The sequence below is a fragment of the Ovis canadensis genome, chromosome 1 (genome assembly GCF_042477335.2).
Source record: "Ovis canadensis isolate MfBH-ARS-UI-01 breed Bighorn chromosome 1, ARS-UI_OviCan_v2, whole genome shotgun sequence".
Taxonomy (NCBI): domain Eukaryota; kingdom Metazoa; phylum Chordata; class Mammalia; order Artiodactyla; family Bovidae; genus Ovis; species Ovis canadensis.
This window is the reverse complement of record NC_091245.1, coordinates 176,795,352-176,821,841: the sequence shown is the minus strand read 5'-3', so window position 1 is coordinate 176,821,841 and position 26,490 is coordinate 176,795,352. Positions and strand designations below refer to the sequence as shown.

The 26,490-nt window shown below is 36.6% G+C and overlaps 1 protein-coding gene across 20 annotated transcripts in view; it reads right to left on the bottom strand.

Moving 5' to 3' along the window:
• DZIP3 (DAZ interacting zinc finger protein 3) overlaps window positions 1-26,490 on the bottom strand; it is a 119,461-nt gene that overhangs the window by 19,393 nt on the left and 73,578 nt on the right. For 14 of the 20 annotated variants that reach the window (XM_069552867.1, XM_069552738.1, XM_069552877.1 and 11 more), the window contains 10 exons: window positions 26,343-26,375; window positions 25,143-25,309; window positions 24,280-24,324; window positions 13,862-13,887; window positions 10,561-10,726; window positions 8,419-8,538; window positions 8,195-8,322; window positions 5,488-5,556; window positions 3,012-3,108; window positions 709-812 (listed from right to left, as the gene is read on the bottom strand). In XM_069552867.1, the coding sequence (XP_069408968.1) occupies window positions 709-812; window positions 3,012-3,108; window positions 5,488-5,556; window positions 8,195-8,322; window positions 8,419-8,538; window positions 10,561-10,726; window positions 13,862-13,887; window positions 24,280-24,324; window positions 25,143-25,309; window positions 26,343-26,375 (955 nt within the window). The remainder of the gene's footprint in view (window positions 1-708; window positions 813-3,011; window positions 3,109-5,487; window positions 5,557-8,194; window positions 8,323-8,418; window positions 8,539-10,560; window positions 10,727-13,861; window positions 13,888-24,279; window positions 24,325-25,142; window positions 25,310-26,342; window positions 26,376-26,490) is intronic. The other 6 variants (XM_069552895.1, XM_069552809.1, XM_069552753.1 and 3 more) reach the window with 3 other exon arrangements.

The window sequence follows — 26,490 nt, the reverse complement described above, 5'->3', positions numbered from 1 at the left end:
AATTACAAATTGAAGAAGAATCCTATGCAACCCGCCCAAAATTTGAAAACCATTCATTTGTAGCACAGTAGCAAACTGCCTTTAACACAGTTTTAGGTATTAATGCTGATTTTCCCTCAGTGTACTTTTTCTAAAGGCATTTAAAATCAATCATTAAGAGAAAAGAATTATAAAAAGTTTTCAGTTGGAATCCACCTTGTTTTGTAAATATCTGGTGGCTCAGAGGTTAAAGCATCTACCTGCAATGCAGGAGACCTGGGTTTGATCCCTGGGTTGGGAAGTTCCCCTAGAGAAGGAAATGGCAACCCACTCCAGTATTCTTGCCTGGAAAATCCCAAGGACGGAGGAGCCTGGTGGGCTTTAGTCCACAGGGTCGCAAAGAGTCAGACACGACTGAGCGACTTCACTTTCACTTTCACTTTCATGCGTGTCTCTGACTGAGACTTTTAATCTGCTTCATTGTACAGGAAGGGAAAAATCTGCTAGCAGCTATTACTGCACTTAATAGACTTCTCCGTGCTATAGCAGGAGCAACAAAGTAAACACTCAAAGTGATTAAATGACATCTGAGGGTTAAAAAAAAATGGCTTCTTCATTCCAAAGATTCTGATGTCATATATGTAAAACACAACACAGATTATGTTCAACCTTGGAGCCACCTGTGAGATCTCAGTGCTCAAGACACATTAAGGAAGAGGGAGAGGTTACCTTGCTGCCATACGAGTCGCCCTGGCAAGCTGACTGAGACATTCCTTTTCAGTCTGCTCTAGATGAAGCAAACCAAAATCTCTACGACACTGTAAGAAATATACCTACAGATTTTTGAGAGAAAGAGAAAGAAGTGAAAGGTGTCCTTATAGAAGAACACATTTTTCTTCAAACATTTCAAGCAAACTTAAAGCTATTTTAAAAGATCTCTTCTAATAGCACCTGAGTTTCTTTCCTGACCATAACACATTAAAGCTCTTTGATCAATCCTGAAGTTCTACTATTTTTATTCAAAAGTTACATGGTTGGTAAATATTTTAGAACATTAGTTTTCAAACTTGCATATGCAATGGAATCATCTCAGAAACTTTAAAAAATGCTGCTTTGGTTCCAGAGATTTTAATGTAATTGATTCTGGTGAAACCTGGTAAATGGGGTTTTTAAAACCTCTCAGATTATGCAGCAAAGTTTCAGTTCAGTTCAGTTACTCAGTCATGTTTGACTCTTTGTGACCCCATGAACCACAGCATGCCAGGCCTCCCTGTCCATCACCAACTCCCGGAGTTCACTCAAATTCATGTCCATCGAGTCAGTGATGCCATCCAGTCATCTTATCCTCTGTCGTCCCCTTCTCCTCCTGCCCCCAATCCCTCCCAGCATCAGAGTCTTTTCCAACGAGTCAACTCTTTGCATGAGGTGGCCAAAGGACTGGAGTTTCAGCTTTAGCATCAGTCCTTCCAAAGAACACCCAGGACTGATCTCCTTCAGAATGGACTGGTTGGATTTCCTTGCAGTCCAAGGGACTCTCAAGAGTCTTCTCCAACACCACAGTTCAAAAGCATCAAATTTTTTGGTGCTCAGCTTTCTTCACGGTCCAACTCTCACATCCATACATGACCACTGGAAAAACCATAGCCTTGACTAGACAGACCTTTGTTGGCAAAGTAATGTCTCTGCTTTTGAATATGCTATCTAGGTTGGTCATAACTTTCCTTCCAAGGAGTAAGCATCTTTTAATTTCATGGCTGCAGTCACCATCTGCAGTGATTTTGAAGCCCAAAAATATAAAGTCTGACACTGTTTCCCCATCTATCTCCCATGAAGTAATAGGACCAGATGCCATGATCTTCGTTTTCTGAATGTTGAGCTTTAAGCCAACTTTTTCACTCTCCTCTTTCACTTTCATCAAGAGGCTTTTTAGTTCCTCTTCACGTTCTACCATAAGGGTGGTGTCATCTGCAAAGTTTAAGAACACTCAAAAGAAGTCCTGCTATTTGACTTTTAATTGATGAAGGAGTAAGAAAACAATGAGACCATATAGGACTAAGCCACCCAAATGGGGCTTGCAGGTCATCTAGTCTGATGTCTCTCCAAGAATTATTGAAGCATGGTCATTTGGCCTTTGTTTTTTTCTATGGATCACTCAATATTCACTGAAGATAGCTTACTATACTCTTGGACAGCATTAAATGTTTCTAAAATTAAGAAACTGAAGTAGAAACTTTCCAATTAAAAGCAGTGAAGAAGTCTACAAACGAGTTCTTAAGGTAATCTGAGGTTGTTTTCTTTCCCCAGTTAAATTTAATACTCTAATACATCACTCTCCAGGGATTTTTGGTGCAAAGATCAACACTTGATTGTTGAGCTCTGGATTTCAGAGTACTCTGTTAAAAACAGACCTTACCCATGACAAAGGTGAGAAGGTTTGTGATGATTTTAATGTCAATGAGCTCTCCAAAACTTTGAATTTTATTGTACATCAAGATTGGTTATCTACAAATAAAAATTACACACATACATAAAATCACATTTCTTTTGAGAAATCCTAGCTGTGGTGTTCAAAAATAACTTAGGAGAGACTGGATGACTTTCTAGGGGAAGAGGTAAGTTAGTTTTTGACTGGAATGTATGGTGTGTGTGTGGTTTTGAAATATCTATAGTTAAACAGCAAAGAAAGGATTTATTATAGCAGCAGTGAAATATTATTCTTAGACATTTGGCTTAGTCACCTGGTTTAATGAGAATTTTCCAAAATCAGTATGATATATATACTTAAGCAAACCAATTCTTGGAGTCATTTTGGGGAAAACAACGTAAGATCATCAATCTTCAAGTAAATATACAAAACACCAATGAGTCAAAAGAAAAGCACAAGAGTTTGAACTGTTTTTCTGGCTGGTCCTAAGATGTCTCAATTCTGTTTATTCAAAAAAACAATCTTTTCAAAATTCTTAAGTATTTTAGTATTTACTAGTACACAAGTAAAACTTCCCTCCCCAACTCCATCTCTTTTTTTTTTTTACCTCAGCTGTTAAAGCCCTGCTAGTTTCTGCATTCAGTTTGTTTAAGTATGTTTTAATCGTGCTTTCCAGATTATGCTTCTCCATTTCCCACTGAGATCTGAAACATACGATAATTAAAGAGTCAGTAACATTGCAGCAAGGTCAGACTCTTCCACTTTATTCAGGAGGCACACAGATACAAGCTATTCAATGAATAGGAAATGATTTTCTGAAAACTATACGGCACATAGAAGCAAGACGAGACACTGCTTAACCCTTAGTGTTATCCTTTACTATCACGAGTGTGGAAGGTTTAAAGTCGTCAGTACAGAGGTTATGACTTAAAACTTGGCAAAATCAAGCTGTCTGAAGATGAATCTGACCTTCACAACTTATTAAATGTGAAACCATGAACAAGTTACTTCCCTATACCTCAGTTTCCTCATATAGAAAAATGGAGAAAATTATATTCCTTACCTCAAAGAGTTGTTGTGAAACATTCATTCAGATAATATATATTAAGTACTTGCATCTGGCACATATTAAGTACTAAGTAATAAGCTATTATTATTAACAAATTTTACATCAAATAATGGTTCTACCAGCCTTTTTATAACAATAGCAACCATCCCTGTAATAAAGCTACATCACTGTATTAACATATTTTACTGGTTATCTCAGTGCTCATATTCAGCACCTCAGAATGAAAACAATTCCCGTAGGTTGAGAAAGAGAGGAGGAGATGCTGATAAGGATATTATTTATGAAGGACTTTGTGGAAAATGGTTACCTATGAGGTTTCTCTTTTTCCTAACCCATTTCAACTTCCTACACTTAAGCCCCAGAACACTAGACCATACATACCAAATTATATTCCCAATGAAAGCATTTAATTGGACATATAGCATTGTAATAAGAACTTTTTCACAAGGCTTTCCTCAGTGTTTTATTATTAGAAACATCTGGATGCTTGAATACCTGACAATATCTGACAAACATTTATGAGAAGCTTGATAAAACAATATATTGTTAATATCCATTAAGGCCTGAGTATATTGAGGGGAAAAATTATAAAATATGGCAAGAGTCAACAAAAAGGAATTATAATGCCATTGAATGCTGTGAAAATTTTGCCTGTGAGAGAAAAAAATAAATTGGATTTCATCAAACTTAACTGTGCTTCAAAGGACATCATCAAGGAAGTAAAAACACAATCCACAGAATGGAAGAAAATATTTATAAATCATGTATCTGACAAGGAACTTGTGTCCAGAATATACAAAGAACTCTTAAAAGTCAATAGCTATAAGAGAAAAAAGTGAAAGTAAAAGTCATGGTCAAGACCGACTGCGATCCCATGGACTGTAGCCTGCCTGGCTCCTCTGTCCATGGAATTCTCCAGGAAACAGTACTAGAGTGGGTTGCCAGTTTCTTCTCCAGGGGATCTTCCTGACTCAGGGATTGAACCTGGGTCTCCTGCATTGCAGACAGATTCTTTACCAACTTAGCCACTAGGGAAGCCCAGTGAAAGAGAAACAATCTAATATTAAAAATACTCAAAGGAAGTAAATGGACACTTCTCCAAGTAGATGCACAAACAGACAGTAAGCACATGAAAAGATAACTATTAGGAAAATGCAAATAAAAACCACAAAGATATATACCACTTCACAAATACTATGATGGGTGAAACAAAAATAGATAACATAAGTATTGGTGAGAATGTAGAGAATCAAAATACTCATACATTGCTGATGGGATTGTAAAATGGTACAGTCACTTAGAAGACAGTCTGGCAGTTCCTCCAAAAGTTAAACACAGGGCTTACTGCATGTCTTACCAAATCTACTCTTAGGTATATACCCAAGAGAACTAAAAGCATATGTCCACACAAAAAATTTGTATACAAATATTCATAACAGCATTACTGATAATAGTCAAAACTGGAACAAACGAAATGTCCATCAACTGATGAAAAATGTGGTATATCCATATAATGGAATGTTATCTGTCCATTAAAAAGGAATGAGTACTGATAGCTGCTGCAATATGGATGAACCTTGAAAACATCATGTTAAGTGAAAGAAGTTAATCAGAAAAGGCATGTATTATATGACTCCATTTATATGAAATGTCCAGACCAAAAAAAAGACTAGTGGTTGCCAGAAGTTGGGGGAAAAGAGAATCAGTGATTTCTAATGGCTCCAGGGTTTCTTTTTAGGGTGATAAAAATGTCCTAGAATTGGATAGTGGTGATGGTTGTAATCCTCTGTGAATATACTAAAAAACAAGTAATTGTATACTTTAACAATGTGAATCTTCTTCTATATGAACTAGATCTCAAAACAACAATTATAAAAAAATGTATGAATCAGAACAAAACTTAGCCAGTTTCATAAAGCAGTCACAGATAGCAGTAATGATTGCAATAAAGAGAAAAGAACTCATAAGCCCTAGTCTCTGACAGTAGTCTATTGTAGGACCAGCTGTTTGTTACCTTTTCATAGAAAGTTGCTCTTTAAGGTTCTTAATTTCATTATCTTTAGCATGGCTCTGACGCTGTAATCTAAGAAGAAAGAACGCCATAAAATGTTAGAAATCGTTTGTTATTAATAGTCAGAACAATTCTATTTGTAGCTGAGGAGGAACCAAGTATGCCCATCTTTTGTCAGAGTGTAGCACCTGTGTCGGGGGCGGGGGGGTGTGTGGAGCTACTGCTGTTTGGCTAGAGTAAATGTGTAGTGCCAAAAAGGTTTCATGTTATTCTATCTTCCTTTCCCTCATCATTTGGTTAAAGGGAACAGACTTTTCTTGGTGCTTTAGTGCCCCCCTCCCCTGTGCTTACTAGCAATTTCATGTTGGAGGTTTCTGCAGTGCCCTGTCTAGTATACATGGAAGGCAATAAGAAAAATCACTATCACATCATTCTTCAAGTTCCAAGGTTTCTAGACAGTCACCTTTCTTCTTCTACCTTTCAGAGTCTTCCTATGTTCGTTGTGTTCTATCCAGTGTGTTTTAGTTTTAAGGAGGACTTGCAACTCAAGAAGCTACTACCTGTTGGTGAAGTGGTGGTCCCTCTATTGTATGTAATTTTAATCCTCTCATATGAGGCCTAGTGTTCTACTGCAAATTTGGGAGCCTTCATATCGTCCAGCTTTGTTGCATAGATGTCTTGTATTGTGCTTCTTGAAATAATCCTATTCAGTCTTACTCCATCCCCACAGTGACCCTGGGATAGAACTGATGGGATGGTTGAAGGTTTGTGCCCACGGTCTTCTAGATCTTTGTGGAGGAAGAGTTTAAAGCTTAGTTTCATTCAATGATCTCAGAAAAGAAACCCACATGTTAGCATTGTGAAATAGGAAGCATACAGCCATCCACTGATAACAGGACGCAGTGAAGAAGCTTGCAAACTTTATCTGTGTTTGATGTCACATAGTTACGTCATTCGGAGAAGGCAATGGCACCCACTCCAGTCCTCTTGCCTGGAAAATCCCATGGGCAGAGGAGCCTGGTAGGCTGCAGTCCATAGGGTCACTAACAGTCGGACACGACTGAGTGACTTCACTTTCCCTTTTCACGTTCATGCATTGGAGAAGGAAATGGCCACCCACTCCAGTGTTCTTGCCTGGAGAATCCCAGGGACGGGGGAGCCTGGTGGGCTGGCGTCTATGGGGTCACACAGAGTCAGACACAACTGAAGCAACTTAGCAGCAGCAGCAGCAGCATATTAATCTGTATTTTCCACAAGCTCACAGTTAATATCTGATACGTCTTGGCATCTTTTACATGTCCTTGCATAATTGTTTGCACACTGTGGGAACTTGATAAATGTTTGATGTCCTCACACAATGAACACACAAGCTAGAATTTCTTTATGAGAACACCTGATTAGAGAATTTGATGGACTCAGCTTTTTATAACTGGTTGTGTACACTGGGTGAGGTGTCAGGATTGAAGAGGAACATCTCAGATAGTGAAGGAGAAAGGCAGCTGCATGGCTGGCATTGCTTTTCTGACCTCTGCTGCCATGTAACATATTCATGGATCGGTCATTATCTTCCAGGCTAAAAGACAAGGTTTTGAATCCTGAAGTATGGTTTCTTAAGTGATATCAGCCAGTTTAGTTTGCCCCAGCTATCTTAGGTCCACAAACCTGAAAGTGTTTGCAAGTGATATCATGTTGCCAGAGGTATGGCATCCTGTTCTTCCTTAAAACCCCTTCAGGTTGAATGATATGTTATGTGGGAGAAAATTTAAGACCAAAATCTCTGTCAAGCATTTTTCCAATTTTCCAATTGGCATCATGAGTTCCTTACACTGAGGTACTCCCTAGAACCTGTTTTCATTATTAGCAGTCTAGAAACTGCTGCTGCTGCTAAGTCGCTCAGTCGTGTCCGACTCTTCGCGAGCCCATGGACTGCAGCCTGCCAGGCTCCTCCGCCCATGGGATTTTCCAGGCAGGAGAACTGGAGTGGGTTGCCACTGCCTTCTCCGCTAGGAACTGCAGTGGATTTCAAATCAGACATCATGAATGACTGGTATTTTGTGGTATCACTGTTTATCAAAATAATATATTACAAATTATACTGTTATTTCACCCAATAGTGGTTTGAGGCAGTGGCTAGATTAAAAAGAATGGAGCAAGGATACTAATTTTCCATATTAAATCAGAATTTTTAGTCTTAGGCATTTAATACTTAAGGTTGTAAGAGATATGAGATTGATAGGGGAGAGAAGATTCTCCAGGAATTTGATTTGTTTTCAATATCTTGTGCTTAAAACACAAATACTCTCAGAAACCAACATTTTAAAGTATTAAAGTGAGTCAGTGAAAAAATAAATAAATAAATAAAGTGAGTCAGTGATGTATTTGAGGAATGTAATTCTCATATGCTATAAACTAGCCAATCATTAGTCACATTTTTACAAATTAGAGCCATGACCTGAAAGTTGATTATCATTCTCATGCAATTTTATTACCTTCACACTTATTCAGCCAATATATGAAAAGCTTGATATATAGAGTGAGCAGTTGCTTATTTCTCAATCCAGCTGGCAAGGCAAAAAATACAGTGGGTTTTTTAGCAAGTGCAGTCCTTGTGGTTGGCAGTTCCTAATGTGCAGTCACAATGCCACCTAGTGGCTACATAGGGATTATCTTTTAACACAGGATTTTCTTCTATCAACAGATTTGTACTTACTTGGACATCTTACTGATTCCAAAAGCCACTTGTTGGTTAAGAGATGCGATGATTTTATCTTTCTTTTTAATCTGCATTTGGTTTTCTTGCCACCACAAAGTCACTGTTTTCAACTGTCTTTTGAAATCCTGATTGATGAAAAATATTATTTCAACTAATTTTGTTCAAGTCTTCAGAAATTTAAAGAAAAAAATTGGACTCTTCAAAAACTATCTCTCACTTGCCTGAGATCTAAGGGCAGAAGTACTTACTTCACACTGATAGTGCAATTTACAAAGCTGCCGTTGTCGAGCGAGCTTTTCCTTCTCAGTTTCTCCATATTCTGTACTTATCTTGGTTGAGCCCTATTGAGCAAATGGAATATGAATGCTTTATTTTCCTCTTTAAAACAGCACTTAGGGGGCTTCCCCCGTGGCTCAGTGGTAAAGAATCCACCTACCAATGTAAGTGCCACGGGTTCAATCCCTCTCCTGGAAGATCCTATATTCTGTGGAGCAGCTAAGCCTGTGCTCCACAACCAGAGAAGCCACCGCAATGAGATGCATGCATACTGCAACTAGAGAGTAGCCCCCACTTGCCACAGCTACAGAAAAACCCACACAGCAACAAAGACCCAGCACAGACAGAAATAAATAAGTAACTTTAAAAAAAAAGCACTTAATATGACAGTTATTTAAAGGAAAAGCACTACTATTTTAGTTTTTGGTGGGTATTTAAGTTGCTAACTCATGCATTACACTTTCAATGCAATCATTCTCTGATTAGTTTAAATAAATCTACCTCTCTCCAATTACAGCATTCCCTGAACAATACCAGAGTTACTTGTCTGCTGCTGCTACTACTGGATAATGTTAACTGCAAGCTCACCATTTTTAAAGTTTTTTTCGTAATGCTTTTGTTGTCACAAGATCATATGAAGCAGGTACTCGATATTCCTGTTTTAGAGATGATAAAACTAGGTAACTTGCCCAAGGTCACACAGTAAGTGAAAGAGCCAGAATTCTAACTCAGGCAACCTTGATTGCTCAAGTACCTAATTATTACCTCAGGAATTATCACCTTAGGTTAATGTTCAATTTCTCCACTGGATTATAAAAACTATCATCACAGGGACCATATCTTGGCATACCTCTTGACACAAAGTAGGTGCTAAGTGCTTTTTGAATAAATGAATGAATAAACATTTTTCAAAATGTATGTGACATTTTGATTCTATTTTTGAGTTCTCATAGCTGTTGAATGGAAACTAAAGACCCCACATTTAAACCTTAGTGTGACATCTAAAGCCTAGAATATGTCATTTCAGTTAAACTTTATGTATTTTAATTGGAAAGGAGACAGAAAGATATGACAGTCATACTAATGTACTACCAGTCAGAGAATCATTTGCACTGTTTCCTTAGACAATCAATATTATTGATAATATCTACTATATATTATACTTAAACCCTGGAACAGGTTATCATAAAATTATCTCAGTATAAAATTCTCATGGGTAAGTAAATCCTGTGGTTTTTCACTAAAAACAAGCTTTCATAGTTTTGTCTCATTAAGTGCTCTGTTGAGCACATAGATCATGCTCATGTGCACCTTCATATATGTATGTCTTCCCCAGCACTGACTACTAACAGGAAAGGAACCCCCCAAAAGTGTTATTAATATTTTTGTAGATATTTCTTTGTAACACCCAAGTTTAATTATCTAAAAAATGAAAGTAGCTTTGTTTTATAAAGCTATTTTCCTAATGAAATTTAATCCAATGGGATTATCCTAGGGTATTTTTTCTTCCTTGTGTTATTTGAAAACTCTTTGTAAGGTATGCATTTGTAATCAACTCTGACCAATACTTAAAATCAGGAAATGGTTTGAGGACTAAAGTGAAGAGTTTCTAGTTCCTAGAGTTCTTTTTTTTCCACAGAGAAGGCAATGGCACCCCACTCCAGTACTCTTGGAAAATCCCATGGACGGAGGAGCCTGGTGGGCTGCAGTCCATGGGGTCGCTGGGAGTCGGACACGACTGAGCGACTTCTCTTTCACTTTTCACTTTCATGCATTGGAGAAGGAAATGGCAACCCAATCTAGTGTTCTTGCCTGGAGAATCCCAGGGATGGGGGGCCCTGGTGGGCTGCCGTCTATGGGGTTGCACAGAGTTGGACACAACTGAAGCGACTTAGCAGTAGCAGTAGCAGAGTTCTTTTGTATGTCAGCCATCCCTCTGTCCCTCCTTTCCTACTTTTTCTTTTTCCTCACAAACACAACATAAATCACTAGGTTAATATGATGTTCAAAGAGTCATGGGGAGAAAATTGTTAATAATTATTCTAGAAAAAGGAAGGCAGGACTGTACCCTCTCCAATCAGGCTTACCTGCTGTATCATGTCCAGAATATGCAATTCATCCAGACTATAGAACTTGTCTTCAGTTGTAGAATCTTCTTGAATATTGCTTGCATCATCTTTCATAAATCTACTGATTGCATACAGATTTGCTTGTTCTTTCTTCAACTGCTCTTCCTTTCCTATCATATTTGGGCTATAGTGGTGACATAACCAATGTGACCTTTTATAACTGTATAGTGTTTTTCATCTAAGCCATTATTTCCCAAATTAATATTGTACTGGTCTCGTGAGGTGCTTAGATCAGAAAGGTTCAAAGTTTGGACAGTGCCGATACCATGTATTTCTTTTGGAGACTCACAATGAATTTTAGCACATTTGAGATAGCACTCAATTGAGGTACCTATTCTGTTCATAGTAGTGCTTCTAAGAATTATGAGACCATGGAGTTCATTTTTCAAGATATAATTATTAACATCAGTTACTTTGAGAAACAATACTTTGGGAAATATTGACAAGCATTTCCACATCTGCTATATTATTTACTCATTACAGCATTCCTGACAGGCAAGTTGGTTTGATCAACTTCAGTACTTAGGTCTCATCTACATTTAAATAGAGGGTTCTGAATAGTAACATACATAAAGCAGATTTAAGATGGAGGTTTGTTTTGTAACAGGTTTTTGTGTGTTTTTTTGGTAACAAGATTTTATTAAAAAAAAAATTGTAGTGATAATGAATTTCAGTAACTAGAAACCACTGGGAAAAGAAAGGAAATACTATAAGTACAATGGCAATTAACTCATTTTTATACCTATGTCTAAAATTTAAATGCGTGCTAGTATCATTTCAGTTGGCCTACTATTTAATAGTTATGAATTTCCTTCCTAATCTCGCTGAATAATAACAAGAAATAGTACTTTTACATATAGCATGATATAAATTACTTGACTTTATTAGCAAATAGAAAATAGATACAATAGTACTTATTTTAGGTCAATGAGATCTAGAAAAAAGGACATATTATGCTTGTAGAATAACTTGTAAAACACTACAGAACAGTCATTACATATCACTGAAGTATTCTAGACTAACTCAAACATTTTGGAAAGTTCAATGAAATAAATTACTTGTTTAGACCACCATTCCAAAACTCAGTTTTCCATATTACTTCAACAGTTTTTAAAGATTTATATTCTTCCTGAAACCACAACAGATGTAAAAATATGAATTTATACTTCTGAAAAGCTAGAAAAGGTTACTTCTAAATTTTTAAAGTATGATAATAGCATTGTGATAATATAGGGAAATATTCTTCTATCAAAGAGATGTAAACTGAAGCATGTATAGATAAAATTATACAGTTTTGAGACTGAAAACATTCAAAAAATAAATGTGAAGGGAAGAATGAAGCAAATGTGGGAAAACAATGAAAACTGTAAAATCACAACAACTACGGAAAATTCTTAAAGAGGTGGGAATATCAGACCACCTTTCCTGTCTCCTGAGAAACCTGTACGCCAAGAATTAACAGTTAGAACTGGACATGGAACAACTGACTGATTCAAAATTGGGAAAGGAGTACATCAAGGCTGCATATTGTCACCCTGCTTATTTAACTTATGTGCAGAGTATATCATGTGAAATGCCAGGCTGGATGATTACCTGAAATCAAGACTGCCAGGAGAAATACCAACGACCTCATATATGCAGATGATACCACTCTAATGGCAGAAAGTTAGAGGAACTAAAGAGCCTCTTGATGAGGGTGAAAGAGAAGAGTGAAAAGTTGGCTTAAAACCCAACATTCAAAAAACTAAGATCATTGCATCTGGTTACACCACTTCATGGCAAATAGAAGAGGGGAAAGTGAAAGCAGTGACAGACTTTATTTTCTTGGGCTACAAAATCACTGCAGATGGTCCAGTGACTGCAGGCATTAAATTAAAAGATGTTCACTCGTTGGAAGGAAAGCTATGACAAACCTAGACAGCATATTAGAAAGCAGAGACATGAATTTGCCAGCAAAGGTCTGCATAGTTAAAGCTGTGGATTTCCCAGTAGTCATATAAGGATGTGAGACTTGGACTGTAAAGAAGGCTGAGTGCCGAAGAATTGATGTTTTCAAACTGCGGTGTTAGGGAAGACTCTTGATGGTCCCTTGGACTTAAAGAACATCAGATCAGTCAATCCTAAAGAAAATCAACCCTGAATGTTCTTTGGAAGGACTGACATTGAAGTGGAAGCTCCAATACTTCAGCCACCTGATGTGAAGAGCCAACTCATTGGCAAAGGCCCAGACGCTGGGAAAGATTAAAGACAAAAGGAGAAAAGGGCAGCAGAGGATGAGATGGTTAGATACCCTCACTGACTCAATGGACATGAATTTGAGCAAACTCTGGGAGATAGTGAAGGACAGGGAAGCCTGGTGTGCTGCAGTCCATGGGGTCACAAAGAGTCAGACAAGACTTTGTGATTGAACAACAACAGACATAACCTTGAAAAGACACAGACAGACACTATCAGTTCAGTGGCTCAACTTGTTGACAGAGAAAGTGAAAACCCATCTTGGATGATGAACTATTAATGTACCAAGTGGATCATGTCCATTATCAATGAGAAAATATCAACTACAAGATGCTTTAAAGCTAACAAAGTATGTTCTTGTTACCATTTTAAAGATAAGTATGTCCTTACAGAGAGTTCTCTATAGCTACTACTTTTCAGTTAACAAAACTTTTAACTGATCTCTTCATGGGATGTCTCTCCTACTTCCTTCCTCTACTACACGGTCATTAATCATGTTGCTGGAGAATATAGCTCACAATTATCTTCAGGCATTAACAGGTGCTCAGTAAAGGTTCAAAATTCACTGTTAACAACTGGGATCATAAAAAAATAAGACATCTTAGATTAATTAAACAAACCAAACCGCATGAAACTCTTTTCGTAAAAGGGGTTACTGGGACAAAAGATAATCTGTCTTTAAGGTTAAGTTTTATTTCGTCTACATTGGCTAACTATAATATAGACTGTATTTTAAAAGATTTTATGCTGGAAACAAATTTAGTCCTTATTAGCACTGGATGACTCTTGAGTAGCCACACAGAAAAATGGTGAGAGATTCTATTCTCCCAAAACAAGTGATAATTTAACTTTCTGTCACTTTCAATAAAAAACCCCAAAACTTATTAAGATAAAAAAACTGTCTTTTCTTCTCTTAAGAATATTACCATATTCTGAGAATATGTATCAAAGCAAGGTTGTGTCATACTGGTAAAGCACACTTGGAAAGTACTAAGAAAAATTTTTAAATGAAATAAATACTTACACTTGCTCTTCTTTTGATTCCTTATTCTGAAAAATAACATCAAGAATTAGTATTATATATTAACTATGTTGGTACAGTACAGTGATCTAACTAACTTTAGACATTTCTCAAGTTTTGGGGGGATCCTTGATGGCTCAAAGGTAAAGAATATGCCTGCAATGCAGAGGACGTGGGTTTGATTCATGGGTTGGGAAGATCCCCTGAAGAAGCGCATGGCACTCCCACTCTAGTATTGTTGGCCGGGAAATCTCATGAATAGAGGAGCCCAGCAGGCTACAGTCCATGGGGTCACAAAGGCTGGACACAATTTAGTGACTACACCACCACTGCCACCACCACTAAGCTTTCTGACCACAACCAAAATAAATATATTTTACATTATGACTTAAATGCACTTACATAGCTATTTTTATCCACAAGCATAAAACTGAAATATAAGTTCCATGAAACAAACGTTACTCATATTATGTGTGTTATGGACTACATGCTTGTGTGTCTCCAAAATTCTTACACTGAAACCCTAACCCTCAATGTGATGGTAATTGGAGGTATGGCCATTGAGAGGTAATTAGGTTTAGATGATGTGGAACCTTGATGACAGGATCAGTGCCATTATAAGAAGAGATCAGAGAGCCAGCTTGCTTGCTTGTGCATGCTCACTCACTCTCTTTCTTCAATATGTGATAATATAGCAAAAAGGTAGCTGTCTGCATATTAAGAAGAGGGCCTTCACCAGACACTGAATTGGCTAGCACCTTGATCTTAAATTTCTCAGCCTCCAGAACTGTGAACAACAAAAATCTTGTTTAAGCCATCCAATCTATGGTAGTTTGCTACAGCAGCCTAAACTAAGACAATGCATGAGGAACTCTAGAATTTTTTTATTCATACTAATTCTTTTCCTTTTCTAAAATTATAGCCATGGCCTACCAAATCGATTTTGTTATCTAACCACTGAGTCATGAAACACACTCACACACACACACAAATCACTGATTCAGATAATGGAAATGAATGTTGAGGTTGAGTTTGTACCTATTGCTATATCTTAGGACAGGGTATATGTAATTCTTATTTATGAAATCTGACACTAATTACAAGTGTTCTTGAAAAATCTACATGTAAAGAGAAAGCAGACTGATATACTAAGAATCTTACAGGGAAAAAAATGGAAAAGTTAAATAGCCCTAAATTTTATTTTCATGAAAACAAAACTATAAAGGCAACCTATTAAATAAAGGTAATATCAATGGCACAACATATTAATTATTCTTATATATCACCCTTCTATTAAGAGTATCAATTATTGTCATGTAAATTATAGTATTATTTTCTACTATCATCTCTTGTTTACAAAAAAATTCTGGTCTCTTTCCCCACAGATTCTATGATAAACTTACTAATTTGTTTTGCTTTATCATCTGCATACTAAGAGGATTTTTGCATTTCATTGTCTGATCAATGTCCAATGCCAATTTGATTCTACAATTTAAAATTTTCAACTCCTGCCTTGAGTGTACCTGAATAACTAAGTTGAAAAGAGTTTTGGTTGTTCATAATGAATACATCTTGGAAGGAAAGTTATGACCAACCTAGATAACATATTGAAAAGCAGAGATATTATTTTGCCAACAAAGGTCCGTCTAGTCAAGGCTATGGTTTTTCCAGTGGTCATGTATGGATGTGAGAGGTGGACTGTGTAGAAAGCTGAGCACCAAAGAATTGATGCTTTTGAACTGTGGTGTTGGATAAGACTCTTGAGAATCCCTTGGACTGCAAGGAGATCCAACCAGTCCATCCTAAAGGAGATCAGTCCTGGGTGTTCATTGGAAGAACTGATGCTGAAGCTGAAACTCCAGTACTTTGGCCACCTCATGTGAAGAGTTGACCTCTTGGGAAGGACCTTGATGCTGGGAGGGATTGGAGGCAGGAGGAGAAGGCGATGACAGAGGATGAGATGGCTGGATGGCATCACCGACTCGATGGACATGAGTTTGAGTGAACTCTGAGAGTTGGTGATGGACAGGGAGGCCTAGCGTGCTGTGATTCATGGGGTTGCAAAGAGTCGGACACCACTAGGGACTGAACTGAACTGAACTGAATGAATACATCTAATATAGTAAGTTCCCCAGCTACCCAAAAGTACATCATTCTCATGAAACTTTTCCAAAGCTGAAATGGCATGTGTTAGTTGCTTAGTCATGTCCAAATCTTTGCAGCTCCATAGACCGCAGCCCACCAGGCCCCTCTGTCCATGGGATTCTCCAGGCAAGAACACTGGAGTGGGTTGCCATTTCCTTCTCCATAAGGAACTACACAAACCGAAGAAATAATTACAGGCATACCTTAGATGAAATGAAAGTCTGGTTCCAGACAACTTCAATAAGGTGAATATTGCAATAAAGCAAGTCACACAAAGTTTTTGATTTCCTGGTACATATAAAAATTATGTTTATACTACATTGCAGGCAAGTAAGTATGTGATAATCACATTATATCTTAAAAAAGGAATGTGTATAATTTAATTTTAAAATACTTTATTGTTAAAAATGCTAACCATCATCTAAGTTTTCAGCAAACTGCAATCTTTTCTTTGGTAGATGGTCTTGCCTTGATGTTGATGGCTGCTGACTAATCAGGGTGAAGGTTGCTAAAAGCAGCAATGGCTACGCTAATTTCTTAAAATAAGACAACAACAAAGTTTGTCACATTGATCAACTCTTTCTTTCACAAATGATTTCTCTGTAACATACAATGCTGTTTTGATAGCATTTCACCCAGGGTAGATCTTCTTTCAAAATTGGAGTCAGTCCTCTCAAACCCTGCAGTTAAGTTTATGTCATCTTCTAATCCTTTGTTGTCATTTCGACAGTATTTATGGAACTATCACCAGGAGTAGATTTCATCTTAGGAAACTACTTTTTTGCTCATTTATAAGAAGCAACTCTTCACCCATTAAAGTTTTATCATGAGATTGTAGCAATTCAGTCACATCTTCAAGCTCCCCTTCTATTTCTAGTTCTCTTGCTATTTTCACCACATCTGTAATTACTTCCTCTACTGAAGTCTTAAATCAGTGTCATATGAGGGCTGGAATCAGCTTCTTCCAAACTCCTGTTAATGTTGATATTTTTACCTCTTTCCATGAATTATTAATATTTTTAATGGCATCTAGAAAGGTGAATCCTTCCAGAGGTTTTCAATTGACTTTTCACAAATTCATCAAAGGAATCACTATTTATGTCAACCGAAGCCTCTCAAAATTTCAAGTCTTAAATAATTAGACTTGAAAGTTGAAATGACTCCTTCATTCACAGGCTGCAGAATGGATGTTGCGTTAGCAAGCATGAAAACAATATTACTATCATTGTAGATTTCTATCAGAACTCCTGGGTGACCAGATGTACTGTCAATGAGTAGTAATATTTTGAAAGAAATCTTTCCTTCTAAGCAGTAGGTCTCTAGAGTAGGCTTAAAATATTTAGTAACCATGTTGGAAAGAGATGTGTTGTCATCCAGGATATGTTTTTCCATTTCTAGAGGACAGAGCTGATTTAGCATAATTCTTTTTGCTAGGATTTTCAGAATGGTAGAGCACTGGGTTCTACTTAAAATTAGTAGCTACATTAGCCTCCAACAAAAGAGTCAGCCTGTGTCTTGGAGTTTTGAAGACAGGTATTACTTTTCTTCTCTAGCTATGAAAGCCCTACATGGCATCTTCTTCCAACAGAAGGCTGTTTTGACTACACTGAAAATCTGTTGTTTAGCATAGTCACCTACGTTACTTATATTAGCGAGGCCTTCTGGATAACTTTCTGCAGCTTCCACATCAGCACTTGCTGCTTCACCTTATAATCTGAAGTTATAGAGACGGCTTCTTTCCTTGAACCAACCTCTGCTGGCTCCAAACTATTCTCTTGCAGTTTCCTCACCTCTCTCAGCTTTTACAGAACTGAAGTGCCTTCCTCGAGATTAGGCTTCAGTTTAAGGAAATGTTGTGGTTGATTTAAAATTCTATCCAGAACACTAAAATTTTCTCTATATCAGCAAAAAGGCTGTTTCACTTTCTTATCATTCCTGTGTTCACTGGAGTAGCCTTCTAATTTACGTCAAGCACTTTTCCTTTGCATTCACAAGTTGGCCAAGGGTTTGGCTCAAGAGGCCTAGCTTTTGGCCTATCACAGTTTTCAATATAACTTCCTCACTAAGCTTAATAATTTCTAGCTTTTGATTTGCAGTGAGAGACCTGTAATTCTTCCTTTCATTAGAACACTTAGCGGCTATTGCAAGGTTATTAATTGCTCTATTTCAACAACTGTTGCATCTCAGGGAACAGGAAAACCCAAGGAGACGGACAGAGATGAGGGAATAGCTGATTGGTGAGTGAAAGTCGCTCAGTCATGTACAACTGTTTGTGACCCCATGGACTGTACAGTCCATGCAATTCTCCAGGCCAGAATACTGGAGTGGGTAGCTCTTCCCTTCTCCAGGGGATCTTCCCAACCCAGGGATCGATCCCAGGTTTCCCACATTGCATGTGGATTCTTTCCCAGCTGAGCCACCAGGGGGGCCGGTAGAGAAGTCAGAATACACACATTTATATTTTAAGGTCACCATCTTATATGGGCATGATTTGTACCATCCCAAAACAACTGCAATAGTAACATCAAAGCCCACTGATCACCTCAAGTGGTGTTTATCCCAGGGATGAGAGATGGTTCAATATTTACAAATTACTCAATGTAATACACCACAACGACTGAAGAACAATAATCATATGGTCATCTCAATAGAGACAGAGAAAGCTTTTGACAAAATTCAATATCTGTTAATGATAAAATTTCTCCACAAAGTGGGTACCATTTCTGTGCTTTATTGAGCCCATCACTGCATAAAATGTTCCCTTGGTATCTCTAATTTTCTTGAAGAGATCTCTAGTCTTTCCCATTCTTTGGCTACCTGATGCGAAGAGCTGACTTATTTAAAAAAACCCTGACGCTGGGAAAGATTGAGGGCAGGAGGAGAGGGGACGACAGAGGATGAGATGATTGGATGGCATCACCGACACGATGGACATGGGTTTGGGTAGACTCCTGAAGCTGGTGATGGACAGAGAGGCCTGGCGTGCTGCGGTTCATGGGGTCGCAAAGAGTTGGAGTGACTGAACTGAACTGAACTGAAAGTGGGTACACAGGGAACATACCTCACATAATAAAGGCCATATACAAACAGTCTACAGCTATTATCATACTCAATGGTGAAAAGCTGAAAGCATTTCTTTTAAGATCAGGAACAAGACAAGGATACCCACATTATTCAACACAATACTGGAAGTCCTAGCCATAGACAAGAAAAAGAATGAGAAAGAATCCAAACTGGAAGGGAAGAAGTAAAACTGTTACTGTTTGCAGGTAACAAGATACTATACATAGAAAACCCTAAAATGCCACTAAAAAACTGCTGCCGCGCTGCTAAGTTGCTTCAGTCATGTCCGACTCTGTGGCTAGAGCTCATCAATGAATTCAGTAAAGTCACAGGATATAAAATTAATATACAGAAATCTGTTACATTTCTTTATACTAACAAGGAAATATCAGAGAGAAATTAAGAAAACAATCCCATTTACCACTGCATCAAAAAGAATAAAATACCTAGGAATAAATACATGGAGGTAAGGGAATGACGCTGAAGCTGAAACTCCAGTACTTTGGCCACCTCATGGGAAGAGTTCACTCATTGGAAAAGACTCTGATGCTGGGAGGGATTGAGGGCAGGAGGAGAAGGGGACGACAGAGGATGAGATGGCTAGATGGCATCACTGACTCGATGGACATGAGTCTGAGTGAACTCCAGGAGTTGGCGATAGGGAGGCCTGCCGTGCTGCAATTCATGGGGTCGTAAAGAATCAGACACGACTGAGTGACTGAAATGAACTGAACTGAAAAGCCTTGTAGTTGAAACACTATAACCCTAATAAAAGAAACTGGCTAACTTAAAGTGAGGGGCAGATATACCATGTTCGCTGATTGGAAGAATTAATATTGTTAAAATGGCCACACTACCCAAAACACTCTACATGTTTAATGCAATCCATATTAAAATATCAGAAGTATTTTTCACAGAACTAAAACAAATAATTATAAAATTTGTATGGAACTTCAAAGACCTTAAATAGTCAAAGCAATCCTGAGAGAGAAAAAGAGAGCTAGAGGTATCAGGCTCTCTGATTCCAACCTGTACTACAAAGCTACAGTAATCAAAAGAATATGGTACTGGCACAAAAACAGACACATGGATCAAAGGAACAGAGCCAAGAGCCACTCAGGAATAAACTCACACACTTATGGTCAATTAATCTATGACAAACGAGACAGACAAGAATATGCAATGGGGAAAAGACAATCTCTTCAATAAGTGATGCAGGAAAAAACTGAACAGCTACATGTAAAACAAATTAGAATAGTATCTCATATTATATGTAAAAATAAACTAAAAATGGGTTAAAGACCTAAATGTAGGACCAGAAACTATAAAGTCGCTGGAGAAACATTTAGGCAGAACATTTTTTGACATAAATTGCAACATTAATTTTTTGGATCTGTCTCCTAAAGCACAAGAAAGAAAAGCAAAAGTAAACAAATGGGACCTAATTAAATTTAAAAACTTTTACAGAGCAAAGGAAACCACTAACCAAAATGAGAAGATAACTTACTGAATGGGAGAAAATATTTGCAAACAATATGACTAAAAAGGGGCTAATATCCAAAACAAACAGTTCATACAATATTAAAAAAAAAAGAAACCTGACTAAATAATGGGCAGAAGACCTGAATAAACATTTTTCCAAAGAAGATATACAGGTGGCCAAAAGGCACATGAAAAGATGCTCAACACTGATAATCATCACAGAAATGCAAATCAAAACCATAATGAGATCATCCCACATGTAGCAAAATGGCTATGACCAAGAAGACCACAAATATATGTCAGCAAGGATGTGGAGAAAAAGAACACGGTACACCATTGGTGGGAATGGAAGTTGGTGTAGCCACTGTGAAAAACAGTACAGAGGTTCCTCAGGAAACCAACAGTACAATGACCACATGATATAGCAACTCCACTCCTGAGCATGCAGGAAAAGAAAATGAAAACGCTAATTTGAAACTATACATGCACTGCAATGTTCACAGAAACATTATTTATGATAGCCAAGATAGGGAAGCATCCTAAATGTCCATCAACAGATGAATGGATAAAGAAGCCATGGCTTATATACACAATGGAATACTACTCGGCCAGAAAAAAGAATGAAATTTTACATTTGCGAGAACACAGATGTATCTAGAGAGTATTAGGATTAGTGAAAAAAGTCAGAGAAAGACAAATACTATATGTTATCACTTATATATGGAATCTAAAAAGTAAAACAAATGAATAAATATAACAAAATAGAAACAGAGGCAAATATATAGTGGACAAACTAGTTGTTACCAATAGGGATAGGGAAGTGGGGAGGGACACCATAGAAAGAGAGGGTTAAGATATACAAACTACTGTGTATAAAATAAACTACAAGGATATATTATATAGCACAGGGAACACAGCCAATATTTTATAATAACTTTGAATGGAGTATAACCAATAAAAATTTTGAATCACTATGTTATGTACCCCAAAATAATATAATACTGTAAATCAACTATACTTAAAAAAAGATAACTGATCAGAGATCATAATAACAAAATAATACATTTGAATCAGTTCTAATGAGGTGGATGAAACTGGAGCCTATTATACAGAGTGAAGTAAGCCAGAAAGTAAAACGCCAATACAGTACACTAATGCATATATATGGAATTTAGAAAGAAGGTAATGATAACCCTGTATGAGAGACAGCAAAGGAGACACAGATGTATAGAACAGTCTTTTGGACTCTGTGGGAGAGGGAGAGGGTGGGACGATTTGGGAGAATGGCATTGAAACATGTCTAATATCATATATGAAATGAATCGCCAGTCCAGGTTCGATGCAGGATACAGGATGCTTGGGGCTGGTGCACTGGGATGACCCAGAGGGATGGTACGGGGAGGGAGGTGGGAGAGGGATTCCGGATGGGGAACACGTGTATACCTGTGGCGGATTCATGCTGATGTATGGCAAAACCAACACAATATTGTAAAGTAATTAGCCTCCACTTAAAATAGATAAATTTATAATAAAAAAATAAACTCTAATAAATGATAAAAAATAATAATAATTTAAAAGCTTGAAACATTGTGAGAATTACCAAAATGCAACACAGAAACAAAGCGAGTAAATGCCAGCGGGAAAATGGTGCCACTAGATTTTCTTGAGGCAGAGCTGCCACAACCAATTTGTGAAAGATTCAGTATCTGCAAAGTACAATAAAGCAAAGTGCGATAAAATGAAGTAAGCCTGTAAGTTTTTTTGTGTAAGCAAAAATACTCTTCATATTTCTTTTGGTTAGCATAGACAGATATTAATGCGGGTCTTTCATTAAAACAAAGTGGTATAAAGTGAACTTCAGAAAGCAGGAGATACCTGTATTTCTAAAATTCCATTTAAGCTCTTTCCAGGATAACTTCATGCTAACTTTATGTATCAGCCTGTCTTACATGCATCTCAGCAACTTCCCTTTAGAGAGGACATCCACTTGAAGAGCTTATTTCCTGCCATATTTTTTTCCCTCAATGCTTCTATTCTTTTGCCATCTGCTTTACCTTCCTTTTCTACTTCTAATGTCAGTTCCTCTGAGTAGGGAATAAAATTGGAAAGAAAGAAAGAACTAATTAACTCTCAAGAGTTATTTACAATTTACTGCTATACATACTAGTTAGAAGTTATTTTATTATCCCCTCTATTTGCTTTATAAATTGCACTTTTTGTCATCTTCATCCAGAGAATCCCTGATAGGTGTTTTTAGGACCTCAAATATTGTTAGGTAGAATGCTGAAAATGAGATAATTAACAGAGGACATAATTTCATGCATAAGGATTCTACAGTCACTCTGCATCACACAAACTTCTAATGAACTGTTTTAAAAACATAGTTTAATTTTAAAAATTTAATTTTAAGGTAACTTTCCATAAATACGTAAGTGATACTGATATTTTACTGATCAGATTAGAATAAAAATCTTTATCTTGTTTTTGACTTTAATAAGAATTTTGTAAATTTACCTTCATTGTGTAAAATTTCATTTATGACTAAAGTTTGTATATACATAACGTAAATTCATATATAATAAGATGAATTTGCAGTCGGGCAAATACTTTCACTCAGTTTATAATTTAATCTAGACTTTAAATATATGTTTCAAGCCAGAAATAATAAAATCATTTTGAGTCCAAATCTACTGAAATGGACAAGACTGAACCAAATTGTAAAGTGTGGACTTTGGGTAATTATATTATGGATGCAGGCCCATCAGCTGTAACAAATGTAACACCTGCAAGGGGATGTTGGTTGTGAAGAGGCTACATGCATGTCTGGAGTCAGAAAGTATATGGGAGATTCCATACTTTCTCTCAATTTTGCTCTGAACCAAAAAATTGCTCTAAAATTATTAATACAGTCTTGATTTAAAAAATTAAGCCAATAAAAAAATATTCTTGACTTTCTCTCGTAATTTTTCAAGCTATTAAGACACTTTTTGCTAATACTGCTACAGACTATAACTTGCTCATTTTACAACTCTCAAACAACAGGAAGAGGCATAAAAGAAGCTTCTTGGGTTTGTACCATTTTAGTACATTATTGCATAGTTGGCAGAGTCTTAGATACAAAGGAGAAAATCAAGATTTCTTAGGATTTTAAAAATTCTTCTGAACTCATCTATAGAAATATGAAAAGAAGCTGTTTTTAAAAGAGTAGGTATTTTTAAAATGAGAATGGTATGCAGAAATTAATGAAATTTCAAAGTGATTAATTCCATTTCTTTATATATTTAAATGTATATATTATGATTTAGAGAAATAAGGTAGGGCATATTATAAATTTAAATCATTTTCAGAATCTAACATATATAGACTTCTCTATAATCATATATTCAATAAGCTATGAACATTTATAAGTCATTTGTGCTACTTGTCTACTTGGACTAATTTTAAGTTCTATTAACAGTTAAAACACGGCTTTCCTGGTGATTCAGTGGTAAAGAATCTGCCTGCCAATATAGGAGATGCGAGTTTGATTCATGGGTTGGGAAGATCCCCTAGAGAAGGAAATGGCAACCCAGTCAAGCATTATTGCCTGGGAAATCCCATGGACAGAGGAGCCTACAGTCCATGAGGTCAGCAAAATAGTCAGGCACAACTTAGCAACTAAACAACAGTAAAACCATGTATTAAACCTAACTATTCATAATCAGACATTCCTCCATTATAATGCCTCTTACCTTTTTATTCTTGGTCTTTTTCTTTTTCTTTGGTTTACTCTTAACCTGATAGGTAAGAAATACATCTATTTAATATGCAATTCAAACTGCACAATAGATTATTTTGCAAAATATATTTCCTCTAACCACTTGGAATTTTATCTTCTAAAATAGACCATAGTTTCCTCTAGATTCTATGGAACATTAGTGTCATTTTAATTTCAATCTCAGTTTTCTGCTTGAGAAATCACTGATGTATAAAGGAACAATATATAACATCGATGAGTAGGCTACTGAAGAGAGCTCAGAGGTCTTCACTTGCACATGTGCATGTATGACTAACAAAGGTGTGTGTGTGTGCATATATGACTAACAAAGAAGAAGGCACCTTAAAAAAATCAACATATTCAGGTCCATAAGGTGAAAAACCAAGCCTAAAAAGAATTTAGTGACCACATATTAACTGCTACCACCTATCTATAAAGAAATACATCCTAGATGATTTTAATTCAACCTCTGTATATACAGTATTGAAATATCCCTGTTTTCTCTTCCTTTCTCTCTCCTTCTATTCCCTACTATGCTTTCTTCTACTTTCTGCTAACCTTCCACATTCACTCCACCACTTAGGATGAAGAAACATGCTCAGAAATCTAGCACAGTGCCTGGCACATAATAAGTGTTCAATAAATGCTGTCAAAAATACATGATTAAGGCAGGGAACACTGTAGAAGAAAGTACTGGGAAAATTCCAATTCAAGCTCTGTATAAACAGTATGATAATATACAGTAAGACTATCTGGGATGCTTTAAAAACAGAACATGTAACAAACTAAAAGCCTTGATTAAGTTCTTCTAATTCAAATATTAATGAGAGCTTATACTTCCTGGAGATCTTTAATAGATTCTGTTGAAGATTCACTCAGTATCGATGCCCCATCTTTATTCATTTCTGCTAACTGTACTTCAGGGATTGATTTCACATTTATATTGTACTCCATAAGAGGTGGACTTAGTTCTTCTTCATTTTGTAACTCTTCTACTTCAATACCTAAATATTAAAACCAAAACACTCAAAATCTGCATGCACATAATTTTAGCTTTATCAGTATTTTAAATATATTTACTCCTCCCATAACACCATCCCAGAAAAAAAAATAGAAGACATCTTACTCTATTCAAGTACTAAATGAAAATAAAATGTCTATTTATCAATGACCAGATAATAATAGGTACATAGAGTAGCCTGAAACCAATCAGTATGAACACAATCCTAAGATATTTTACTTTTATCTTAAGAAGACTATAGCTATTAGATAATCTAGAACTTAAGTCAACCCTAAATATAAGCTTTTGAGTATCCTGACACTGACCCTGTTAACACTGCAACTAGTATTATTTTAGGGCATAAATTTGAAACATAAAAAAAGAAGGAAAAGTTCTATTTATTTTTTTCCTTTTTCCTTCTTTTTCATAACCAAAGGTTGTTAAAGGGTATCAACCCCCTATTATGTAACTTCTTCTTTGACACCATGCTCCTTGATTGTGCTCCAGAGATCAATCTCTAAACATGTAAACTTCGTTTGACTCATCACAATTGGTTCAAACAAAAGCCATGGTGTTCCTTTCTTAAGTATAATTTTAGCTGCAGAATTTGAATTACATTTAAAAAAACCAACAGTACATAAATGAAAATCAAATAATTAGCAACCCATTACCTGGCAAAAAGTATACAGCTTAACAATGGGTAGTTAACCAAATAAAAGCTACATAAGCTAACGAGTAGCATATATGATCAGGTAGAGCAAGCAAGTACGCATTTTTGCCTGTTGAAGTGTTCTTTGTGTCGGAAGTTAAAATACTCTGTTAGGGTAAACCCCAGGGCACATGTACTAAGCGAAAGGCAGAGTTAAAAGGCTCATACTAGATTCAGTTGATCAGTAGTGATTTGATCATATAATTTCCCAAATATAGTAAACACAGTTTGTCATATAGTTTATTTGACAAAGTAAAAATCTACAGGTACCCCTTAGCTACACAGGGTTGAAAGGTCACTTAGGTATTTGGTTTTTAAACATACTTACGTTGACTGCCTGTTATTGACTGTAGAGCAATTCCTATGATACATAAAGAAAAACTTTAGATGTATAACTGAAAATGCAACCAACAAATATCAGACTAAGAAAAACCAGAAAATAAAGTTTTATATTGCACCAATAAATATTTTAGTTT